This window comes from Halichoerus grypus, chromosome 6 (assembly GCF_964656455.1).
Source record: "Halichoerus grypus chromosome 6, mHalGry1.hap1.1, whole genome shotgun sequence".
Lineage (NCBI taxonomy): Eukaryota > Metazoa > Chordata > Mammalia > Carnivora > Phocidae > Halichoerus > Halichoerus grypus.
Window position 1 is genome coordinate 134,541,498 of NC_135717.1, and position 25,987 is coordinate 134,567,484.

Below are 25,987 nucleotides of genomic sequence, written 5' to 3' on the forward strand. Positions count from 1 at the left end.
AAAGTAGAAGAGTCAGCAGGAATGGTGCAAGGGTTCATGTAAGCAGCCTTAATAGAAAATAAATGTGTTTGCTCTACATGGAAAGGGAAATTCCCTGTAAACTGGAGGGCTTACGGGAGAGGTTCATACCTAATCCCAGATCCCGGTTGGGATGAAGTTGAGAACCTCAGGACTGGGGTTAGCACGGTGTCTCGTGCATGGTGTGGGATGGGATGTTTGAGACCGGCCGTAATGTAATGTGTTGACTGCAGGAGTGGCTATTGGCCTCTGTTTATTGTGCTCACATTAATAAAACGTGTAGACCCTCCCGGTGCTGCCTTTCCTTTGTGTGGTATGTGATCAGTTACACGAACCTTGTCTTCCGAACAAAATGTAACTCCATACCCCATAGGAAAGGGTCTTTCTTATTTTAGTTGCGAATAGGTGAGAAGCTTGACTGTCCTGTGTGGCAAGTTTGTCTGGGGTGAGTTTCAGACATTTTGTGTGTTTTAGAGAGTATCATCCTTTGCTTTTTTCTCTTCCTCTTTTTTTTTAAAGAATATGACACACAAGGGCTTAAAGCCAAGTCAAAGGATTCCACATCACACCTCTGACCGAGTCAGTTGTGTGCTCATTTCTAACTTCCTTTCATGCTTTGGTGCTCTTTCCTTCTTCCTCCCAAGCCCCAGGCGTCCTTCATTCTTTCTCCCCCATGTTTATGATCCTAAAACCCAGGACCACTTGGCACGTGCTTTTCCACACGTGTCTACTCCATTTTTGTTTTCCTCTGTTCCAGGCAGCTTCTTGACTGCCTTTAGCCTCCTGTGGCTTTCTCCCCCGCTCACGATGTCAATGTGCACAAGGCTCGTCCTGGCCCAAGCCTCCTTCCCACCCTCAGCACCATCACTCACGAACACCATCTCCCACTGTTTCCCAGTCAAATTACCAAGAGAGGACCCTGATGGGCTGGGCTCACTTTTTCACATCAGGGTCTGATAATTGATTATGAGCCTTCAGCTTGGCTCCCCTTGCTTCCCAGATTGTCCCTGGGGAATCAGGTCATACATGGGTCCTTAGAAGGGGTGTGAGCAGGACTGGCCTTTAGGGCATCACCTGCCCACGACATGATAAAAGCTCAGTGCTTGGCAGAGCTTTTTTCTTTAGGTAGAACAGATGGATAAGTATGTATTTTATGCATAGATGGTATATGTATTATACCTATGTAAAAAATATATGTATGTATGTGTGTCTATAAAGAATTTTGATAGCATAGTGATCAAGGAACTATCTCAAATGTTACCTATTTCTTCTTGAAACAGCCCAGAAACGGGACAAGACAAGCTGATATTGTGGTGACACTCACAGAGCTGGTATATCTGAGTCAACCACTTTCAAGGGGCATTGACCAGGGGGACTCTTTTGGTTTTAAAGAAAACATACTGATATGGGCAGAAGAGGAAAAAAGCATATAATCAAAATGATGGAGGGTGAAGCTCTCAAAGCATTAACAGGAGTTTGCGTTTGCCACCTTCCCTCAGCTAAAGAGGAAAATCGAGGTGCAGTGTCTGTGAAAAGCAAAAGTATAAATTGGCGGTTGGAAATGGTAGAGATTTTTTTTTTTCCTGCAAAAAGCTTTATTGTTTCTGTTTGGTCCACTACTCAGGAGACGGCTCCAGGGTGGCTAAAAAGCTGCCTCACGGCTGCAGGAAGAGGCTCAGGCAGGAGCCCTGGCACCAGGGGGATGCCAGAGGGGCCTCTCAAAGGGTGAGCCTTTGGAAGAGACACCCACACAGCCCAGCCTCAGGGGCCGCCAGCCTGCGGAGTTAGCCAGGTGGTTGCCATCTTCTTGCTGAGTCTCACCTGCTCATATAGGAAGTGGGTCTTCAGGAATCACAGAGCTGGGGGTCTGCGTGGGCAGAACCTGGGCACTGCAGATCTAGAAGGGCCTGCTTCAGGCTCTTCTCTAGAACCGCAGCAGCTTCCGTGGGATGGCTTCTGGGCATCCTGGAGGAAGGCCTGGCTGCTGCGTCTTTACCTCTACAAGAGGTGCTGGGCACCCTCGTGATTGTCCTCGGCCGATTTGGGGAGGAAGTGGCCCATGCCTTCCAGAGCCACACCAGCGTGAGAGAAATAGAAGCCCAGAGAGAGGTAGGTGCAGGAGGCCTGCAGATGCATGCTGACCAGGCCGTTGACGGTGGCCTCCACCTCGGGGGAATAATTCTGACCAATCTGCGAGCTCCTGGTTGGTGGCCAATAAGGAAGCTAAGCTCAAAAGATGGCGTTGGCTGGTTCCAGAGGCTGAGGGTGGCTGAGAAGATGGCTCTGAACGTTATGACTGGAGAAGAGGTTGGAGGGTAATGGGAGGCAGGAAGGGGCATCCCAGGGTCTGGCCCCTGTTTACAGTGCTGGGGAGTGCTTAGGTTCAAAGGCCCTGACTCAGTAAGTAGAGGTTCAAGAGGCTGAGGTAGGCAGGAAACTGCCAATTCATCATTTTACAGAGAGAAACTACTCTCATACGATTCACAAAAGTCCCTGTTGTCATGACCCCATAAAGGCTAAACATTACCCTGATGGTGATTTGGTGGCAACAGAGTCAAAGCAAAGGGTGTTTAACGAAGAGAGTCTGGAATCCAGGGGCTTTATAACCCTCTCCCTGGACAGCGCCGGGTCCAGACTGACGACCTCCAATAGCAAATAGATGAAAAACAACAAAATGATTACAGCATTGGAGCCAGCCTGTCTGGGGTTCAAGTCCTGGCTGCACGGCTTCCTCGCTGGGTGATCATCACCACTGGGCCTGTCTCTTCATCCGGAAAGAGCGTCTCCACATACGTGTGACCCACCTCCCGGGGTGGTAGCAGGGGTTGCCCTGCTGTGCCTAGCACAGGGCCTGGCACGTGGTTTGTGATCATGCCACTCAGTATCAATACATCTTCCCCTGCCCCTTTTCCACGGGCTGTCTTCCGTTTCCAGTTGAACTATTGTTGTATTCTTTAGCTGCGTTAACACCATTGTTTATGCTGCCACCTTAACAAATACTGTAGCTCCAACGGCCCTAGAAGTCATCCCTGGATGAAAACTCCTTCGGTTCCCCATTTAAAGACTGTTGCCTATACTGAAGCATTTAGGGCAGACCAACATCCTTCTTTATGGAAAGATTTCATAGAAAGCAATCATACCCGTGTGTGTGTGTGTGTGTGTGTGTGTGTGTGTGTGTGTGTGAAGGTGCCAAAATACAGATACCAGAAGCACCAAGGCAACTGATGATCTGTTAAGTTGACAGAGGGGGGAAGGTGCCTAGCAGGGGTGGATAAATTTGGAAAGTACAAACCAAGGGCCTGTGGAAAGTAGAGAGAAAAGAATCATTCCTTAATGGCTTTTATGTCAATGCCACTGTGGCTTCTCTCAGTAGGAGTTTGAGGATGGTTAAGGGCTAGCTATTTGTGTGTGTGTGTGTGTGTGTGTGTGTGTGTGCGTGCGCATGCACGCACGTGCTCACACAAGCACACAGAGGGCTGGAGGTCAAGCTTGTGTTAGGGGCTGGTGAGTGTGGGGCACAGGTGATAACAAATCCCAAGTGGGCCTGGCCGGTTTGCCACGAAGTAAGTTAGGTGTCCTTTCCGTTCACGAAGAATAAAGATGCAATTTCTAATTGAAATAGGTATTTTTCTAGTGCTGATGGCTTTCTGAGAGAGCAAAGGAAAAGGATGTACACGATAAGTACTTAAAATAAGCTCATTAGAGTGGCTTCTGGCAGCATGCTGCAAACTGGTTTTCCGAACGGATGCTTGGAACCACTGGTCTGAGAAGCAGATTATTTGAAATTGAGGCGATCCTGAAAAATCCGGCATGTGAGGTCCCAGCAAATACAACTGGGTGATAAAACGAGAGACCATTCTGACACGTGGAGAACAATTCAATTCCCTATTGATAATTTGTTTAGGCTTTCTGGACCCCGAGCAGGTCAAATAGATGGTCGGAAATAGAGACGAAGATGGAGTCCAGATGTTTGGGGTTGTTGTAGGGATCGGCAGGCTGCAGTCTGAGGTGTCTGAAGGTAAGGGGAGGGAGAAAGGAATGAAAGACCGAATAATAGATATTGAAACCATGGCCAAGAAGCCCTCCGGGGGATTCGTGTTAAATACTGTATTTTCAATGCTAGTCTTGAAAAGATAAAGCAGGGGGCGAAGAATCAACACAAGCAGAGAAAATGGAAAAATTCCAGTCTCTGATGAAAAAAACCAGCAGGCTCAAGCTCTGTCTTACGGTAAACCCGGAGAGGAGCGGGAGCGGGGAAGGCGGCCGCACGCTGAGAGCTGTCGATAGGGGGCACTCAGGCGCGTAGCTGATTGACAGCGCGGCCCAGAACAGGATTGATTACCCAGGGCCTGAGCCGCGTGGCCGCGAGTGTCGGGGGGAGGCCTAATTGCCTCACCAATAATGGCAGAGGAAACCTTCCTGAGTGCAAATACATTCTCCGTGGAAGACCCCAGAACGCCCGCCCTGGCTTGAGAGGGCACGGCTCCTGAATTCGCGTGGGAGAGGATGCACATCACACACCCTGTCCTCCCCGACCCAAATAATAGAGATTTTGGGGGGAACAAAGAAAGAAGTAGCTCGTGATTAGACGGTGTGGAGCGCATACGGACAGTTCAGAGACTATGCAAGTGCGTAGGGGGCAGATGGCGTGTGGAGGAAGAGAGAATTATGACGGGGAGGGGGTAGCTGTGAGGTTTGTCTGAAACGATCCAGCTTTCTGCCATTGGCACCTTCATATTTTAACCTTGGCGTTCGCTTGGCTGCATTTCTGTAGGGTTCACAATTGCTGTATTATTGGGGAAGAAGAATCAGTAATACATTTTTTTTTTTTCCAATTGGCTAGAAATAAACACATTTTTCTTTGAGGGCTATTATAATGATTATTCCTCAACAATATGCATGCATATTTAATTATATTTTTGGTGGGGGTGGTGGTAGTTATTTCAATCCATCTTACTCTCTTGGAAAGAGGCCCCGAGCTCTGACTTTAATTATGCCACTCTTGTTTGCTTCAATTGATTTTGAATATTATTGTGATTGTGTTTTGTTATGAATGTACTTTCTTCTGGCTGAAATTAAGGTGGTATGTGAACCTTATGTCCTTCTCATGGGGCTGCTTCCTCTGATTTATTTATTTATTTTTTTTTTATAGTCCTTGGAATCTGAAATGTAAATAGGTCAATGCCATGTCAATGAGTAAGTTAAACAAGGGAGTTGCAATAGGCCAGAATTTGCTTAAAGTTGGAAAATTCCCTAACTTGCCAAGAAAACTCCTCTGACTTCAAATTCTGGGAGAACCACTTGAATCCATCTCTCAGCCTCAGTTTTCTCTGTGGAATGGGAATAATAGTATCTCCTCTGCCTTTCTCCTGCGAGTATTTTGAGGATTAAGTGAAATCAATGGAGCATTGCTATACAGTGTACTTTATCCTTCTCTCTCTCAAAACAATAATCAAAGAATCTAGACCAAAAGCGTGGGGTTTACTCAGCCCCCTGGCCCACTTGGAGGGCCCTGGTTGCTTTCTCCAGTTTTTCTTTCAATCTGAGAGGCAGGGTGTGGTGTGTTTAAGAGGGCAGAAGCTGGACTGGACTGCCTGTGGTGAATTCCAGCCTTAAACACTTGCCAGCTGAGTGACTCCTGCAAATGATTTGTCTTCTGTGCCTCAGTTTCCATATCTGTACAATGGGGATAACTCTACTACTGCTTTATAGGATTGTTTTAAGGATTAAGTGAGCTAATATAATAACAACACTTAGAACACTGCATAGGAAATGCTACATAAGTATTTGCTAATATTATTATAATTTTTTGCACTTCAACTGGCTCTCCTTTTTGTGTATCCTCATGCTCTAAATCTTTTTTTTTTAAGATTTTTTTAAAGATTATTTATTTATTTTGGAGAGAGAGCACATGTGCATACGAGCCAGAGGAGGGGAAGAGGGAAAGAATCTCAAGCAGACTCTGAGCATGGAGCCCAACGTGGGGCTTGATCTCACAACCCTGAGATCATGGCCTGAATCAAAATCAAGAGTCAAATATGTATCCAACTGAACCACTCAGGTGCCCCTCCAAATCTTTTTATTATCTTTTGGTTAATACCCTTCTCCACTCCCCTTCACTAAGACTCTTTAAGCCCTAAAATTGTCTGATTTTTATACTGTATTAGTTATTTATTGTTGTGTAACAAATTACCCCAAAATTGAGCAGCTTAAAACAACAAGCATTTATTATCTCACAAAGTTTCTGAGGGTCAGGGATTAGGGAGTGGCTTAGCTGGGTGATTCTGTAACAGGGTCTCTCACGAGGCTGGAGTCAAAGTGTTGACCCGAGAAGCCTCGGGCTGGAAGATGTTTCCAGTCTGCTCACTCACATGGTTATTGGCAAGAGGCCAAATTTTCTTACAAAATGGGTCCCTGCACTAAGGCTGCCATGTGTCTTCAAGATATGGCAGCTGGCTTCCCCCAAATCAAGTGGTCCCAAAGAAAGCAAGGTAGAATCTACCCTGCCTTTTATAACCTAGCCTCAGAAGTGACATACCATCACTCCTGATGTACTCCGTTGGTTTTATAGCCCAACCCTGCTACACTGTGGGAGGGGACCACGCATGGGGATGAAGGCCAGGAGGCAGGCTTCCCTGGGAACCATCTTGGAGGTTGGCTACCATATACATTTAACTTGTGTTCAATTTTATTTCTTCAAGACCCTCTCTATCAGCTCTACCACAACAGGTGCTAATGTATTATCCATAGAAGTAATCCTCATGGAAGCAGAGGTGTGGGAGAACATGTGGCAGAGTGATTAGACTTTGGAGATAGACAATACTGGGTTTGACTTCCTGCTCCACCACTTACAAGCTCTGTGGCCATGAGCACTGACCTAGTTTCTCTGAGTCTCAGTGCTCTTTTATTTTTCCTTAAGATTTATTTTTCATTTGAGAGAGAGAGAGAGCACAGGCAGGAAGGGAGGAGGGACAGAGGGAGAGGGAGAGAGAAAAATCTCAAGCAGACTCCTTGCTGAGTGTGGAGACCGATGCAGGGCTCAATCTCATGACCCTGAGATCATGACCTGAACCAAAATCAAGAGTCGGACGCTCAGCCAATTGAACCACCTAGGCACTGCTGAGTCCCAGTGCTCTTACCTTAAAACGGGCATAGAATTTACCTTGTGTGGTTGGGACGATTAGCAGTGATTACAGGGCCCAGATGCTGGCTGGTACAAGCTGGGGCTGAATCTAGGATAGATATGACTATTATTATCATGTGTTAAGTAGCTAATGGTTCCTCGATTCCCGTATAATCATTTGTTAAGCTCATTTAAAACGGATAAAGGACCTTAAGGAGTGAGTGAATTACGGAATTTCAGGCTCCATGGTGGGCTGGGTTAAAGGAGCTTTTCAAAAATATATGCGTGTGTGTGCATGTGTGTGTGTACACTTTTCGGTTTCCTGTAACTCATGCATACAGCTTGCTTCTTCAGCTGACAAACTGGCCCTCTCCCAGGCCTTCCCAGGCCAGAGAGTCTCAGCTAAGGTTAGAGGGTGCAGCTTGCAGCTCGGCTGTGTTGGATCAGTCCCTGAAGGGCTGATGGTGGTAGAAGTGTTCACTGTAGGGACCTCTCAGCTGGCATATTTGGGTAGTTTTAGCCTCCTTTGGTTAAATTCCTGCCGTGTGCGGGACACCGTGTTCAACACTTTGCTCATTTGTTCGCTCATTTTGGGATAGGTGCTGTTCTTGTACTCATTTTGAAGACAAGGAAACTGAGCTTCAGAGACATTAAGAAATTTACTGAAGGCGACACAGCTGATCATGTTACCTGCATAAACGCCAGCTGTGGATGCTTTAATTTCTCTGAAATGGAGCAGTTGAGGAGTAGAACGAAAGCAAATACTGTCGGCCTCGGTTCATTTCCCAGATGACCAGAATAGTTGCCGAGTAAGGTAACTTCCGGGGCTGTCAAGTGTGCTTCTCTTAAAGACTCTCTCTTTCTTTGCCCAAGAAGCCACATCTATTCTTTTGTCCGTCTGGACGTGGCTGTGGCACTTCCTCTTGACACAGGTTGAAAAGCGCAGTCACAGCACGGAGACTCGGCATTTTAAAAAGTCATTCTCTTTACAGAGTTCTCGGCGTATTTGAAATGCACGGCTCTTGTGTGTATTTAGTTCACTGCAGGCTTTAGGGAGCCAGGACTCAACCCAGCCGGGTGTGACTTGCAGTCTCTGGCACGTCCCGGGGGGCGGGGGGGGGGGCACGTGGGCGGGGCCCCGCGGGCCAGAGCCACGCCCCAGCCTGCGCAGTGATTCTGCCCAGCTCCGCCCCATCCTGTGCTCTTCTCCTCCCGCCTCTCCCGGCCTGACCCCTGTGGGAGATAGGATGGATGGAAATAAACACAGCTGGGCTAACGCTTGAAAAACGATTGCCAGGGGTTTGTCCCTCTCTGGCTCTTTCTAGTAGCCAGACTATTTATTTCTTGATTTTTTGATTTAACAGAATCGCACCCTTTGTGATTCATTTGCTGTGAGTGTAAGTACACAGCTAAACAGAGACTCTAAAACAAAACAGTCCCGAATGGGGACTAGCATATTTGAAAAGTGCAATCGCCAGCCCAGCAGGCTCATTCAGTTTGGGGGAGCTTGTGAGTATTCTATTCTGCTCCATCAGAGAGAGAGAGAGAAACCTCTCGTTCGACATGGAGTGGAGATGATTCTAACCTCCTTTCCTCATCAAAGCAGAGGAGAACATTTTTTGCCACCCTCCTCTCTCCCCACCCCAGATACCCCACGTCAACACGAAGCTCTCTGGGACCAAAATGCCGTGCACTCTAAGACGTCGAATAGATACATAATAAGGAATGGATGTGCCTTCGGAGCCGGCATCTCGCTTCTCAGGAGGTCTTGTTTCCTCTTGTGCTACGTGACTCCGCAGGAGTCGCTCTAGTTTTGTAAAGAAAAGGAAGGAGGTGGCTGATCAGAGACAAGCAAAGGTAGGCTCAAGACAGCGAATAGGACTGTTTGGCAGATCCTGGGTAGAGCTGATGCTGCCCGTGCCCACCACTGGGCACACGGGGCCTTCCCGACTCCCAGGTACTTGTGACCAGTTAGCTTTTGTTTGAGCTGGAGGATTACTGACGCTGGGTCTTTCCTAGGAAGCATTTGCAATTCTTGCAACTTGCAGAAATATAACAGGCGTGGCTCCACCTCTCCACCCTCCCAGAAATTTCAGTTGACCTTAGCATTTCTCATTTCATGCGAGAAGAGGTATGATTTATGGATCCTGCTTGGTTTCAGAATGTAGTGAAAAGAAATACATTACTAACAGGAATTGTGAGTGCCACATTACCTATTTTTAGATAGGCAATCTTAATTGGAAACATCACAAATAGAAGGTAGAGGAAGGATGAAAGGGAAAAGTTATGCTTTCTTCACAGGGAAGAAAACTTAACTGGGGGGTTGTAAATTTTTATCTTTAATTCTATTTTTCTCATCAGTTTCTCATCAGCAGATGGTCACCTTGATGAATTGTGGGCTCTGTTGTGAGGTGGGACCAAGCTTTAATTTTTTCCCCTTCTCCACCTTTTTGAGAAGACGCATCTTAGAAGGCAAATATGTTTTCTCCCCGACTGAGCTAATTTTATCCCATTCCATTATCCTCCATTGATTTGCTTTCCCGGATTTTGAATGAAACTGAGATATATGTGGCTGTTTGGGTACTTTGTGACTCCTGCATAAACACCAGTTGTTGATGCTTTAATTTCTCTGAAATGGAGCGGTAAATTGAAAAGTAGAACAAAACCTAATATTTGTTGTGCTGGGGTCATTTCCCAGATGACTGGAATGGTTTCTGAGGAAGGTCACATTAGGGTTTTCAAGAGGGCCTCTTCCGTAGAATCTAAATATCTTTCTCTGCTCAAGAGGCCACACCTGTCTCCCCCCTTTTTTTCAATTTACATAGCAACTTCCATTTGACATGGGTGATATCATCCTCAAGTTGAAAATGAGAGCACCAGAATTAAATGACCGGGTTTTTAAAAATTTATTCTGCTCTCTACAGAATTCTCAGTGTATTTGAAATGCACAGTTCTTGGAAGTACTTAAAAGATGTCAGGCTTTATGGAAGAATCATTTTTGTGCCAAATGTTTCTCTCTACCTGAAGTTCAGCTCAATGGCTGAAAGGAAGGGAGCCTGAGAATTGAAAGAAAGACAAAAGGGAAAATTGATTTGGAAAAGGTTTCTCCTTTTCATTTTTTGAGCTTGGCGCGTTTTTTAGATGTGCGTGAATGCCTCAGTAGGATGTTGTCTGATTATAACGTGGCTCCCACAGCTGGGGAAACATTAGCACAGTATGGCCTGGTGTCACTTACTGACAAGGACAGGGGTTGCACCAAATTCCACAGGGAATGAGGTATGAGTATTTTATTTTAAAATGATTTCCATGAACATGAAGGACTGAAATTACTTTCCACAAGTCGTGTCTGAGAGGTGAATGGATTCACACACAAGAGCACTGTTTTGTCATCTCCAGACCTATTCCCGACCCTGCAGGGATGGGATAAAATTGTATTCATTCCCGTATGCCTGGAGGAAGGGATCCATCTATACCGAGTAGTCAGTAGGTGCTAGGCATCGGCCCAGGCACTTTACAGGTGGCATCATTTGATCTCAGTGTTGTGTGGTTGTCTTATTTCCTTCAGTTTCAAATGAGGAAGCAGAGGTCAAACTCAATGCTTCATACACATTAGGTACTCAGTACCTTGCACTGAGGAGTGTTGGTTAAGAGCGGGGTCTCTACTATGGACTCTGAGAAACAAACTGAGGGTTCTAGAGGGGAGGTGGTGGGGGGATGGGTTAGCCTGGTGATGGGTATTAGAGAGGGCACATTCTGCATGGAGCACTGGGGGTTATATGCAAACAATGAATCATGGAACACTGCATCCCCAAAAACTAATGATGTAATGTATGGTGACTAACATAGCATAATAAAATTAAAAAAAAAAAAAAAAGGGCGGGGTCTCTAGAGCTAGCCTTCCATAATCTGAGTCCCAGCGGTGCCGCTCACTAGCTGTTTGATCTTAGATTACTGTGTGTAAGCCTCAGTTTCCTTCACCATAAAATAGGGAGACTAACAGTAATTTAATCACTCTCCAAGGTGAGTGCTATATGACATTATCCAGGTGATGTGCTATTATATTGTTATTGTTACAGGAAGATGAATGGGTGGATGCTATTATTGGTCAAGGCGCAAGACGTGTGGGATTAAATCTGGAGGCCTTGGAGCCCCCAGCCTGGGTCTCTCCATATCAGTGCCCTGAGATTGCTGGCTGCTATTGAATTTCAGCTCGTTTCTGGATTGCATTCTTTTGAGTCCCATTTCCTTTTGTGTGTTGAACACGCATGTAGCGATGGATGTGAGACCCATTGTTGTGGCTGTTCATAGTTAATTTCATGATAGTTTTTGCGGAAGAAAGTCACTCCTCTAGAATGTGAAGAGGGCTTTCTGCAAGGTGAAAAAATGGTGGGAAGCCCTATCCTGGGGTGCACGGGACAAATAAAAACAAATAATTTCCAGGAGTTAAATTTTCACTCTCCCTGAGGCTCCCAAGGTGCAGTAGTTTATTTTCATTATGTCTCTTGTAAAGGCAGCACCAATATTAACAATGTGAACAAAACAAACTAACATTTTTGTTTGCTACCATCTGAAAGTTCCTTAGGGCCCATAGACTCATTTGTGAAAATTCATGTGTGCAAAACTCATTTGCAAAAGCAAATAAAATATGTGATCACAAATGCTCTTTACCTGACTGGCCTAGGGGACTAGCTGAAAATGAGTTTGTGCCTTTACGTCTACTCTATGGTGTAACGTACTTGTCTCGGGCTGCCTGGTCTCCTTACCAAATGAACCCTCATCGAGCCATTTTATTTATGTCAGACCAACTCGATGGTTTGAAATCTGGATATAACTCAGATGGTTGTTATGTCACTGTACTGATTTGTGGGTTTCCTTTTTTTTTTTTTTAAAGATTTTATTTATTTATTTGACAGAGAGAGATATAGCGAGAGCAGGAACACAAGCGGGGGAGTGGGAGAGGGAGAAGCAGGCTTCCCGCCGAGCAGGGAGCCCGATGTGGGACTCGATCCCAGGACCCTGGGACCATGACCTGAGCCGAAGGCAGACGCTTAACGACTGAGCCACCCAGGCGCCCTGTGGGTTTTCTTTTTGAAAAATTGCATTCAATCACCATGCTCTGTAGCTTTGGAAACATCTTTGCAAGTTCATTCCTTAAGAAGTCCAGCAAAGGAAACATCTCTGCGTTCAGCTAAGTTTGGCTTTTATGTCCCTATGGGTTTGAATATGCTGCTTTCTTTCCTCATGAAAACTGTGGCTACAAGTATAGGATATGCCTAGGAAGCCTGAGTTAAGAAAATTAGAAAAAAAGAAACTCTTACATATAAAGTATGCAGTACGTGGGGATAACTGGAGGCTACCAGGAAACTTACTAAAATCTCAGTCTTCGGACTTGCTTTTTCCATAGCAATTAAAATATGAGGCAGGGATGAAGTAAGACAAATGCATATCTGCCAGACTTTGTGATACACAACTATAATTCTTCTCAACCTTTACATTTGTGGCTGTTTCAGCCAGATTGATTTACTTATTCAACAAATAATATTTGTCATGTATTCTAGACTCTGCTCTGGGTAGCAGGGATATAAAAATGAAAGAGCAAACAAAAATCCCCTGTCTTCAAGGAGCATACGTTGTAATGGGGGAATAGATTTAGCAGATTAATATTTTGGATACGTTACTCCCCACTTCACCCCTACGCCGCCCGCCCTGCCTGGGTAGTATTGACACTATTTCATCATAAAGTTATTTAGTGTCCTTTATGGTCTGAATCCTGAAGTGTAACTTTATCAAATGCAGGAGGCTTAGACTTTCTCATTGACTTCTGGGAAATCAGTAGAAAAAATGGCATTTGCTTTCTGGTTAAACTTTAATGGAATCCATTGACTCCACTTAGGATTTTTTTTCCCCTGGCTTGTGGCAACATATTTTCCAGTCTCAGAGGCATAAGCCATCTTCCTATTGAACTCCCATTGACCATACAGCTCTCTGCTCAAGACACCTGGCTGCAGGTGATACTATTTTGTGAAGGTGGGACCAACTGGCACAGTACGAGGTGACATTATGGTCACCAGCTACATGAGATCACAAGTACTGATTGAAATTTCTGTACACCAGTGTGTCACCTCAGTTGTGAGAAGTGTAACAAATGCTTTGTGACAATCGATAGTAAATTTTGTGAATGATGAATGTTTCTTTTAAAGAAATTACACTGCGGGGAGGGCACCTGGGTAGCTCCAATTGGTTAAGCGTCTGCCTTCAGCTCAGGTCACGATCTTGGGATCCTGGGATCGAGCCCCGCACCGGGCTCCCTGCTCAGCAGGGAGTCTGCTTCTCCCTCTCCCTCTGCTGCTCCCCTCTGCTCATGCTGTCTCTGTCTCTCAAATAAATAAAATCTTAAAAAAATTATATTGGATCAAAATGAAGATTCTTCTTAGAATAATGTCAGTCTCCTCTTCTATAGTCTTATATGTTTTCTTGGATGGGAAAGAAAGAGGAGGAATTACAGATAGCTCCCTGAAAATTATGCAGAATTCAGGGTATGCTCATTGAGGAGGCAGCACATGCATGTGTCATAAGTCAAGAAGGAACAAAGATAGAGACCTCCTGCCTTCATGTTTCTATACTCTTTCTCCAAAGGCCCTGTCCAAACCCTTAGAGGAGCTGCTAATTGCTAATGATTTGCAAAGTTCATGGGGTTTTACATTTCATCTCTTCTCATTTCCCTTCTGCAAACCCCCAGGTGGAAGTGTCAATCAAGAGAGAACTGCCTAAGGTAGGGAAGGAAGATGAGACAGAGATGAGAGGGACAGTCTATTCCAGGCAGATAAACAGCTTTTGAATAAGTGAGGCGTCTCCTGGCCCGAGGAACATGTAATGAAATCCAATAAAAAATGACTTCATTCCTAACTGCTTCTATCAGATTCACCCATCCCCTTAACCGATTCTCTGTTTACCTTCTGCTCTGTTTGGTTCTTGCCACTGAGGAGATCCAACTGTTTTCAAAGAACACAATCCGCCTTGTGTTGCAGCCAGTCTTGCCATCTTGATGGAAATACTGTCAATTGCAGCCTGTTATATCTTCCTCCACTGAATAAGTGAATTGCTTCCTGAGGCTGGAGTTCCTCTAATGAAAACGCAAGCAAAGAAACTGCGTCTCACCTTTGGAATTCTAGACAGCAAGGGCTCCAGGAGACAGCCAGGGTGTACCATGGTAATCAAATATTTTCCAATCCCCCAAATTAAAAAACAAAAAGTATAAGAAAAGTCCAGCCTTGTGGTTGGACCTGCTGGAGGAGAAGATCAAAGAAACCATTAAATAAAACAAAAAAGCATTGCTGCTTATTCATCTGGCTAGAGGAAGAACTCCCACAATTTCAGCCTCAGTGGGGTATGTGTCTCTGGATTTCTGTATCCAAAACATATTTGTTAAACAACTTGAACAAGCTTGGGACTTACCTACAATATCTATAAATGTACTTTTGCCTCTGCACTTTCTATTTTTCCTGTCTGTGGGGACAAGGCAGGTTTTCCAGGATCATCCCCCTGCCTCGAGGAAGAGTGGCATTTCACCTCACAGGCAGAAAGACGCCTCCCACAGCCTTCGGTGTTTCCAAAGAAAGTTCTTCATCATCTCTGAGTAACCTATTGCACCAGGGATTTTTCTCATCATCAAGCCTCGATTCTGTGGTGACCACTGTCGTGCTTTTCCCGGTTCTGTCTTCACTGAGTGCTGGTTTCCTGTTGTGTTTCTAAAGACTTAGTTTACCATTCTTTGGCAAGAGGGCCAAATCTGCAGTGAGTAGAAGCTCCTGAGAGTCGCATCTGTTTTTCTCCAGTGATTTAGGGATCTGTGAATAATAATTTTGGGGGTTATTGAGAATTCCGGAATCCCAACTAATTCCATGCAAATGGAGGAGACTCCCTAAAGATCTAATTATAATATTTACATGTCATTAGTTTGTTGAGAAGTCTCATCTTGTTGGGGTTTATTCCAACGGTAAAATGGTTTTATTTTCCCCACTCGCTGCTTTCCACTGTATTGTGTTGAATTCTACTTTCCTGCTGGGAAGCAAGTTCCTTAGCAACATCTAATTTGCTGTCATTTTCAATTATTAGTATAGTCTCATTTGGGTATTTAAGGCCTAGTCCCCATTCATTAAAAAAAAAGATAAATCTCAAATTTGATTCAAAGTGTATCCTCCTTCCCCCTCTGTTATTTGGAGGGAGTGTGCATGTGTGTAAATGCGTGTGTGTGCTGGTTCTGAGACACCTTTCCTCTCTTCTAGGACCTCACTCCCCTGAGCACTGGGGTGGGGGGAGGGGGTTTGCTGAGAGCTTTTTACAGAGTTGTTAGAAAATCAGCGGTGGGCAGACTGCAGGCCACACTCACCGTGGCTTAGACGGATTCTTTCTGATGGGGTGCTCTCTGTTGAAATGGTCTCTGCAGAGTGTTATGTACAGTTTCTTGGGCCAGCACCCCTCCCTCCACCTCCATCCCTGCAGACATGCACCCTGCAGCCCCGTGGCCTTGGCAGTGGTCATGCCACCAACCCCTTCTCTAGGTTGTGCATGCTAGAGCTTGGGAACCCCTCACAAAACAGGAGTGATGGGATCCCCTTTGCCTCCTGAGAGTTAGGCAAAACTAGATGGGATGAGACTTTTCCATTTTCCTCCCAGGCACATCACATCGATTTCACAGAAATCTCTAGAGCTCACTGGGCATCTGGCTCCATGTTCATGTGAACCTCAAATGTCAGAGGATGCACGTCAAAGGTCCCCTCTTCTCTCTCATAGAGCATTATGCTCCTAGCTTCCAGATACCCTCATGTCTCTCTACTGGTGGCCACACCAGGGGGTCCTGGGGTCCTGAGGTCCTGCCACTCAGCCAGCGTCCAGCTGGGAAACATGATGCCAGGCCCCACTTCTCCTGGGCGGTCCTCCTAAATGATTGTCATGGCGCAGCCTACTCTCCTCACTGGGGGAAGGGGAAAGAACCTGCCCTCTCCCTCGAACACTGGCCTTCCCCGTAATCCTGTGCCTCTCTTATTTCCTGTTAGACTGGTGGGTGAGGTTTGGGGGTGGGTTGGGAAGGGTGGTAGGACAGAATTTTTTTTTTTAAGATTTTATTTTGAAGTAATCTCTACACCCAGTGTGGGGCTTGAATTTACAACCCTGAGAACAAGAGTCACATGTTCCAGCCAGGTGCCTCTGACAGAACTTTTTTAGTGGTAGGGCCATTTCTGCTGCTTCTTTTTTTTTTTTTTTAAGGTTTATTTATTTAATTGAGAGAGAGAGAGCGCGTGCACATGCGTGAGCAGGGGGAAAGGCATAGGGACATGGAGAGAGAAAATCATCAAGCAGACTCCCCACTGAGCATGGAGACTGACGCAGAGCTCAATCTCACGACCCATGAGATCATGGCCTAGGCTGACACCAAGAGTTGGCCGCTTAACCGACTGAGCCACCCAGGTGCCCCTCTGCTGCCTCTTAATAAGCTGGCTAGCTCTAGCTGCTGGGGGCTTTCTCTAGAATGTGAAGTACTTAAGAGACTTTAATTTTGGGCCAGAGCAGAGTTTTAGGACGCTGAACTATGACACCTATTACATATACATTAAAACGTGTACCCACAGATAGATGTAAAATGATTATGGGTATATATCCTAGGCCCTAAAAAGATCAGGACACCCTCCTGTCATTCTTCTCATATACAATTCACACAAAAAAACCTTAATCCATGACAAGGGCAAAGAAGGGCAATGCATTCTGTTTTTCCCATGACTACAATTTTTATTTTTCCAAATGTCAAATTTCAAAGTTTTTAAAAACATATATGCATTCCTAGTGCCCCAAACACTATCTCTGGTCTTACTGAGAGGAATTAATAAGTGAATAAATATGCAAGTACTTATGTGATCTACAAATACATGCAAGTACCATGATTACATGTGATTGTATATGCGATTTTCTATGTATAAATACACATACCTACAAGCCTTATTTCAGTTTGGTATATGAAAATAAGTTGGTTTCTGGAATACATTTTTTATTTCATTGGTATATACCAATCAAGTAAGACTACAGCCAGTCTTGAGCCAGACTGACTGGGTTTTAAGCCTGGCCCCATGATTTTAGGCACATACCTTAATTTCTCTGAGCCTCAATTTCCTCATGTGTAAATGGGGATAATAATAGTGTCTACCTCATGGAGTTGTTGTGAGAATCAAGTGGATTAATTAATAAAAAAAAACCACTTAATTAACCTTAGAAAAGTGTCTGGCCCATAGTGACCTCTGAAAGATGGGTTTTTATTATATAATCTTATTAGCTACAGAGAAAAATAGGAAATTTCTTACTTTTTCTTGGATCTTGGTATTTTGGCTATTAATCATAGAAATAAAATGGATAAAATTGGCATTTACTTTGTGATGAAGTTGACTTTTAAACATTTGCCTTAAAGAGTGACCTGGGGCTAGGGGCTAGAGTGGAGTGAGAAAGCTCGAGATGACCAGAGTCAGACGTACCTGCCATCAGGTAGCAATCCTACGTGCACCTGTGGAGCACTCGGAGAGCAGGCTAGTGAGCCACCCAGGCAGGGCGGTCAAGGGGAAACAAATGGAAATGTATGTGACCATCTATATTCCCAGGACTGATGCTGGAAATTCGTTATTAAGTAACAGACCCGTAAAGCTCTTTGTTCTCATTCTAGCTCCCACTTGCTTTCCTTCTATTGCTTGCTGTTGGCTATATTCAGCTCCCCTTTGAAATGCCGAAGGTTTGCAGATTCATATCGAAGGGAAAAGTTTGACCTAACAATTCTTTTCAAATGGCTTCTCAATATCTCTTTTACTGTTTCAGCCTCATCGCCTTCCTACCTCGTGCTTGTGCCCAGCTCTTATTAGCTTTGTTGGCTTACCTGACTCAAATTGATTTCGTTGAATTTTCTGGAACTGGAGGCAGACCGTTTATATATTTATTTCCTTGCATCCTTTCTATTTTTATCTTTCCATTTCAAGCTTTCATTCTAAACTTATCACAGATGCTAAGCCTTAGCAGTCTTGATCTTCTCAGCAAATATTTGCCAGGTTGTAATTTTTTATTTATTATCAACAGCCAAATTTAAACAAGGCTAATCTCTTTCTAATTTGGTTTGCGTGAGCCCCAGTCTTGGTACTTAAAGAAAGCAAATGCTAATTGCTTGTTCTTTCTTAAGTGTGTTCTTCCCTTGTCCCTCATGCACCTCGGTTCATTTTTTTCTTCAAATAAAAATAATTTGGGGCAGTAGGAACCACATTTGGATCTAAAGTTTAAAACAAAAAGTATTTTGGCAAGAACACCCTGAAGTATAGAGCTGGTTGGGGGATGGGGGATCTGTGTGTTAGCCTCGTCTTGTTATTGTCTTCTTTCCCTTCTTTACTGCCTGGGTGGGGGAGGGGGTGGGGGAGGGGGAGGGGGAGGGGAGGCAGGCGTGGGGTGGGGGGGCGGGGTGCTCCAGGTGGTCCCAGCTTGTTGAAGGGGTCCTGCAGCTGCTGCACCCAGAGTGGCAGTTGCTGCCCGAGCTTGGGTTCTGTAGATGGCAGAGGTATCATTCCTAGTTTTCTGTGTATATATTTGGACTTCCATATGTTGTATGAATATATGTGCTGACGGCAGGGGCAGAACTTCTGACGGGTGGCCAGGGTAGGCAGTGGGGGAGGGGGGAGTGCTGCAGGTGGCTGTTGAGGATGTCTTGAGAGGTTTTTCAAAACCCTAATGTCACTTTTAAAATAGGTATCTTAATCAGAGGCTAAATTCGGATTCTGGTCTGTCAAACAATAGCTTGCAAAAGCACATGTCCGTGCTGCCCTCCTTCTGCTGGTTCCCGGCTGCTTCAGGAGCTGTTTCCTGCTCATGGCTGCTGGCTGTTGTTACAGCATTTCCTCCATCACCTTTCTGTCTGGGATCTGGCAGATCCCACCTGGCCCACGAGGCTTAGCCTCCTCCAGGAAGCTCTCGGTGCCTGTTCCAGTCCCGAGCCACCTCTCACTATTCTGACCTAGACGTCAGCACACTACTGCTTGTGGGTCAACCCTAGCCATCTGTCTGTTTTTGTAATGAAAGTTTGGTTAGGATACAACGATGTTCATTTGTTTACATGTCATCTCCAGCTCTCTTTGAGATACAATGGCAAAACTGAACAGTTGTGACAGAGACCGTGTGGCACACAAAAACTTAAAATATTTTTACTTTCTGAACCTTTGCAGAAAAAGTTTGCTGAGCCCCCTCCTAAAGTGAGAAAGCTTAATGTATGAACCTCCCAGCATGATGTATAATGAATGCCCCTATTGTGCACTGTGCAAATCTCTCACTTTAGAATTCAGTATAGTTTTAAAAATTTATGTTGTTTTTTTTAAAGATTTTATTTATTTATTTGACAGAGAGAGAGACAGCACAAGCAGGGGGAGCAGCAGGCAGAGGGAGAGGGAGAAGCAGGTTCCCCACCGAGCAAGGAGTCTGATGCAGAGCTTGACCTGAGCTGAAGGCAGACACTTAACTGACTGAGCCACTGAGGCGCCCCCCATTTTTTTTAAAGATTTTATTTTTATATAACCTCCACACCCAATGTGGGGCTCAAACTCACAACCCTGAGATCAAGAGTCACATGCTCTACTCACTGAGCCAGCCAGGCGCCCCAAGAATTCAGTATAGTTTTTTTTTTTTTTTTTAGTAGTTCCCAGACATTTTACTCACTGAACAAAAAAAATCTCAAAATTACACTTGGAAATTGGGGTGGTTTCCCCACAAAGGACAAAGAGAACCCACAGACAATTTCATTTTCTAGAGACAACATCCATTTATTGCCATCCTTAGGGGATTGCAGAAAAGGCTTCCAGAGCATAGCTTTGTACCTAAACCAGTTTCTTTCAACCAAGAATTCTTACTCGTTACTGATTTCAGTGTAAGAACATAAATGTTATCAAATTTCCATAATGATGTGTGAAGATGTAACTTAACCAAATCATTTATATGGAAGTCCAAATATACACACAAAATTAAAAGGTTAGCATTTGTTTAAAAAAAAATTCTTCCTGGGATCCTTTTAGACACTCAGGTGTCCCACTTTACAGGAGCTTGACTAATGGTAGGTGTGAGGTGAGAAGATATTTAACTCCGTTCGGAAGCTAGAGTCATTCACTGCTCTTCTCTCCTGCCTAGCGGCCAGCCCATTCCCAGGGTGGAGTACACAGAGGAAGAGACCAAGACGTGGGGCGTCGTGTTCCGAGAGCTCTCCAAGCTCTATCCCACTCATGCTTGCCGGGAGTATTTGAAAAACTTCCCTCTGCTGACTAAATACTGTGGCTACAGGGAGGACAACGTGCCTCAACTTGAAGACGTCTCCGTGTTTCTGAAAGGTAAGGCTTCACACAGGCTGTCTCTTGCCCTCCTAGCCAACATCCTTGCTTGCCTCCCAAGGACACACGGGGCAGCAATGGCCCATTTTACAAAAAAGGAAAAGCTCCCTTTGATTTAAAGAGAGGAGCACTGAGCCAGCAACTCCCCGGGGCCACCTGCAGGAAGCAGAGCAGGGACTGTGGGCAGGGAGAGGGACCCCGCCGTTCACACCACTCAGGGGCTTGGGGGGGTCTCTCGTGGTTGGCTGTTCTAGGTGTTAAACCCCAAAGGATATTTACAAGTTCAGCTTTGAGCTCTTTCTGGTCCAGGAACTACTCTGTGGGGGCTACATGGGGATGCAATGACCTCAAAGGTGACATTTTATTTGCTTCGTTAAAAATTACATATTGCATGAAGAAGTATCATGGATAATGCTGAACACTAGTGACTTTCCTTTGGGGGAAACCAGTCAATTAATCAAAGAAATATTGTTATATATACATGATGTGCCGGGGCTATACTCATGGCTGATACAGTATGGAACAAGATGAGACAGAGTGGCAGCTCAAGTTCATGTCCTTGTGTGGTCACGCTCCTCACTGGCTCTCCTGGGACAGCAACTGGGGAAGTTTGTAGGGGTGGCGGGAGGAGGCCAGGTTTTACGGGGGCCCCACTCCCTCCTCTGAGCTTCCCTGGGGTTGCGTCCCGGGTTCTCCGTTCTTTTCTCTCCCCCGGTCTCAAGCGCAGCAGTTGTAAAAGTAAAAGCCTTGCTGCCTTCTTCTTTCTTGGAACTCCCTCCTCGCCTGCCTACCCTCTTTCCATCGGTGACAGTTTATTCTCTAGACTCCTCAGGACCACCTATAAGGACCCCCTCTGAATTCCTCCCCACCCTCCCCACTATGTAATCCATCTTTGTATTAATTTCCTGTTACTGCTATAAGACAACACCACAAACTTAGTGACTTAAATAAGACGAATGTATTACCTTACTGTGCTGCAGATGGGAGGTCTTGGCTGGGCAGCATTCTTTCTGGAGGCTTCTGTTTCTTTGCCTTTTTCAGCTTCTGGAGTCTGCCTGCATTCCTTGGCTCCTGGCCTTTTCCTTACATGGCTCCAACCTCTTGCTTCCTTGGTCACATCTCCTTCTCTGACTCTGACCCTCCTGTGGTCCTTTTATCAGGACCCTTGTGATTATCTCAGACCCACCTGAGTAATCTGGGGTAATCGCTCCACTGAAAATCCTGGAAAACCCGTTTTGCTGCATAGACACAGGTTCAGGGCATGAGGCCAGGGGCATCTTTGGAGGCTGTGACCCACCTTGCTGCAGCCCCACAAATGGCCACTTCTAGCTTTGCTCCCCATTGTGAGCCTACCCACTGCCACCACCCAAACTGAGGTCCCCATTTTACAACCTTGATGCCCGTATTTTCTCCCCTCCACTCTGTTGTCCTCTGTTTCCCAATGAAGCTTCCTAAAGCATCACTTCCTTCCAGGCATCTCTGCTCAGAAGCTATCAGTGGCTCCCCTTTGATTTTACTGGGGTTGGACTTTTTTTTTTTTTTTTGGTAAAGGCCAGATAGTGAATATTTCCGTTTTTGTGGGCAAAATGGAGGCTTCTCTGTCAGTACTTAGATAACTGTTTAAGCGTGTCCATTAAAAAAACGTAAAAATTATTCTTAGCACGTGGGGTGTACAGGACAAGCTGGACTTGGACTACGGGCCATGGTTTGCTGATCTCTGGTTTATATGCTCCAGTTCTGAACTGCTCAGCTTCAATTCAAGGCCCCGACCTGGCTTTCCGAGATTGTGTAGAGTGATGACTGCGCCATACAAACCCTCCGTTCTACCTGTGGGCTCTCCACACCTTTGCTCAGGTTTTGTCCCTTGCTAGAAAAATCCTCTCTCCTCCACTCATCAAATTCTACCTATTCTTTAAGACTCAGAGCAAGTCCTGCCTCCTGTCTGAATCCTGATCCTAACAGTCACCAGGACTTTTCCCTTTCGGAGTTCATCCTAGATCACGTGTGTATCAGGGGCGAGGTAGGCGTGGTCTGAGAGCAGGTACTCGGAGAACCATGCCCAGCACAACGCGAGAGCCCCGTGTGTGAACGTCATCCATGATATTTGTTACTACGGGAAAAAGACTGAGAACCACTAATCAGTATCACTTAATTAGTGCCTAATTACATAATGCCTTATGTTGTTGTTTAACTGGATTATGTTCTCCCTAAAGGCCTTGCCTCTGGCGTGTCCCTGTTTGTTTCCAACAGTTATGTGCATATTATAGATTTACCATGGGCTTGATTGCTCATATGTGGGAATTGCTTTTCACTGCGTTGTTTCCCAAACCCCAGTAATTAGAATACCATCCCATAATTTTTGCCACGTCTGTCGCCCAACTTAATATTTTTATGAGAGGCCGTATGGTATAGCACGGATTCTGGCTGCAGAATGCCTGGGCTGAGTCCCCACTCTGCCAGTTCTTGGCTGTGTGACCTCAGATGAGTTCTCCTAACCTCTCTGTGCCTCAGTTTCTTTTCTGCAAGTGGAGATAGTCATTTTATCTACCTCACAAGGTAGTTGGGAAGGGAAACTAATGGATACTGATATACCTAGAAGCCCTAAAGTTATTTCTTTAGAAAAATTTTTTTTATTTCTTTTTAAAATTTTTTATTTTTTAAAGATTTTATTTATTTATTTGACAGAGAGAGAGAGAGAGCACAAGCAAGGGGGGCGGCAGGCAGAGGGAGAGGGAGGAGCAGACTTCCAGCTGAGCAGGGGGCCTGACGGGGGGCTGGATCCCAGGACGCTGGGATCATTACCCGAGCCGAAGGCAGACGCTTAACTGACTGAGCCACGCAGGTGCCCCTATTTCTTTCTTTCTTTTTTTTTTTTTTTAAATATTTTATTTATTTATTGAGAGAGAGCGCGAGAGCGTGTGCGCGCAAGGAGTTGGAAGAAGGGCAGAGGGAGAGAATCTCAAGCAGATTCCTCGTAGAGCTTGGAGACCGAGGCAGGGCTCGGTATCATGACCTGAGCCCAAACCAAGAGTTGGAGGCTCAACTGACTGAGCCACCCAGGCGCCCCTAAATTTATTTCTTGACACATGTTAAGCATAGCAGAGTCTTAATTATTCTTGCTATTGTTCTTGCTGTTATTTTTCAAGACCCCTGTGAATTGGACACTGGGTGCTCAGTCTGCATCATTCATTGGCACATAGCAAGCATAATGTAAATGTATGTGGTTTTTTTTTATTATTTTATTTTATTATTTTTTAACTGACTCGCTTTTAAATACCTAATTTATTTAAAAAGGAAACTTTTAAAGCAGTGATACCCACAAATTCAAAGTTCTTGATGTGTTAGTTACATATTTTTAAAAAATTTATATAAAAATAAGATACATAACTTCAAATAAAGAACATTCCTCTGTGTACCACCACTCGGGTTCCACACGTGGGATATACTGGTTTAATTGACATAAAATAGAAAAAGAAGAAAATACACTTATCTTTTTGATATTCAGTGGGGAACAATCCAAAGTAAAAGCTTTTAGAATGAACATAATATTGTTAGAATTATGGGTCTGAGGAGGCCTGAGAACAGGAATATTTTTCACGTAGATACCAGAAATCCCAGAATGGGATTTAGAAGCTTAATTGGTTCTTGCCTTTTAAAACCATTCTAACCAATCTGAGGTTCGGCTCTCCTAATGAGACGAGGTTTTCAGGAACGGGAGCCCGTACGATGCTGGTGTCAGGGCCAAGGCAGCTCTCCTGTTGTAAATTTGCTGGGCCGTCACCACAAACAAGCCTTGGGGAGCCCTTAGACGGAGAACACTGATGACCCACAGCCTAACTGGGTTAGCGGTTCCCGGCAGCTTCGTAGATGATGTTGTATTCTGTTTATTTTGTCTCCTCCTCTCATAAGTGAATAGAGTAGGTAGAGCTTTAGTGTACCTCTTCAAATGACAGTAATTAATATGATTCTTTTCATGATATCACAGAAAACAGTAATATGGAATGAAGGAGGTAGGGGGTGTTGACAATAGAAAGCCGTAGTGTGAACTGGTTCCACCAGGCTAGTGACGGGGGTGAATTAGCTGTGTGTTAACTGAACACATACAGGGGGAAAGGGCGTGTCTTTGAGAAAGATACCAGGTAATACGCGGTAAGCCTCTCTTTCATTGTAATCTTGTCCCGCGAATTTGAGCTTTCTTATCCTAATTTGGCTTCTGAATTTAAATCTTTAACATTTTTTTTTTTCACCTGTCTTTCCATTTTAATGAATGTCTTGTTCCCCTGGAAACCATCATGCGGGAGTATATTTTAGTAATCAGAAGCCACAAACGTGATAGCTATTAACAGTAGATGTCATTCAATTGTCAAGAATTTTAAGACCTTGATTACTTTGTTTCTAGAATGTCCTTATAAATAATAGGACGCCCTGCTTGGGCCCTCAAGTCTTGTTGAGTTAATATTTAGTTGGCTCTTTCTGTCATTTCAGAAAGATCAGGCTTCACCGTGAGGCCGGTGGCTGGATACCTGAGTCCGAGGGACTTTCTGGCTGGACTGGCCTACAGAGTGTTCCACTGTACTCAGTACGTCCGACATGGCTCAGACCCCCTCTACACTCCGGAACCGTGAGTGCCCGCATTGCATTCCTAGGCTGGATGGGGACCACCACTCTGTCAAGTGGTCCATGCTCACTTGACTTGGAAAGTTGCTCAGGCCCTCTTTTACCTGCAAAGTAATTTCCTCTGAGGGCCACCGTGCTCACCTAAGGAAGCCAATGGTCACTGAAAGATTGGATTCGTCAGCTGGGGATGTAGGGTCTCCAATAGTCTCACTTCAGTTTGCCTCTCTAAGTTTATCCCAACACTGACCCTTTCACTTTGGCAGGCTGTTGATAATATTGCTCCTTAAAACGTGTAATTTGTATAAAGCCATGCTCCATAGAGACCATTATTAGGTCAAAGTTGCGTTGAAAGAAGCAGGGCTCAAAATTCTAATAATAAGGACAATCCTGACATGCCGGGTGTGGCTCTCATCAACTCATTTAATCCCCACAGCGATCCCATGGTGTAGGTTATTATTTCCAGTTTTACTGATGAGGAGATGCAAGCACAAAGGGATAAGTCAACGTCGACACAGTCAGGACTCACGCACCTGTCTCGTGAGGAGGCTCCTCCTCATTAAGGACGTTCATGCACACGCGACAAGGCTTAGTAATGCTCATGACAGTTTCCTTCTCCCTTAGTGTTTTTCATCACCCCCAAAACTCAGAATGTTGTGCTGTGCTCTTCCTGCTGTCTTCGTTTCTTGAACACTCCTCCAGTCCTACCTACCACCTCTCGATGTATATGGGGTTTGTGATTCTTCTTTGACTCTGTCAGCTTTCCTTGAGAGAATCTACCTTTGGGGCTTTTATCATTTTTCTACTGGATAGTGGGTGGCCAAGGGTTGGGTAAGCTGTGAAC

General features: G+C 45.0%; 1 protein-coding gene across 2 annotated transcripts in view; it reads left to right on the top strand.

Moving 5' to 3' along the window:
• Window positions 1-25,987, top strand: part of TPH2 (tryptophan hydroxylase 2) — a 91,771-nt gene that overhangs the window by 11,277 nt on the left and 54,507 nt on the right. For both annotated transcript variants that reach the window (XM_036075662.2, XM_078076297.1), the window contains exons 6-7: window positions 20,333-20,529; window positions 25,015-25,150. In XM_036075662.2, coding sequence (XP_035931555.1) covers window positions 20,333-20,529; window positions 25,015-25,150 — 333 coding nt within the window. The remainder of the gene's footprint in view (window positions 1-20,332; window positions 20,530-25,014; window positions 25,151-25,987) is intronic.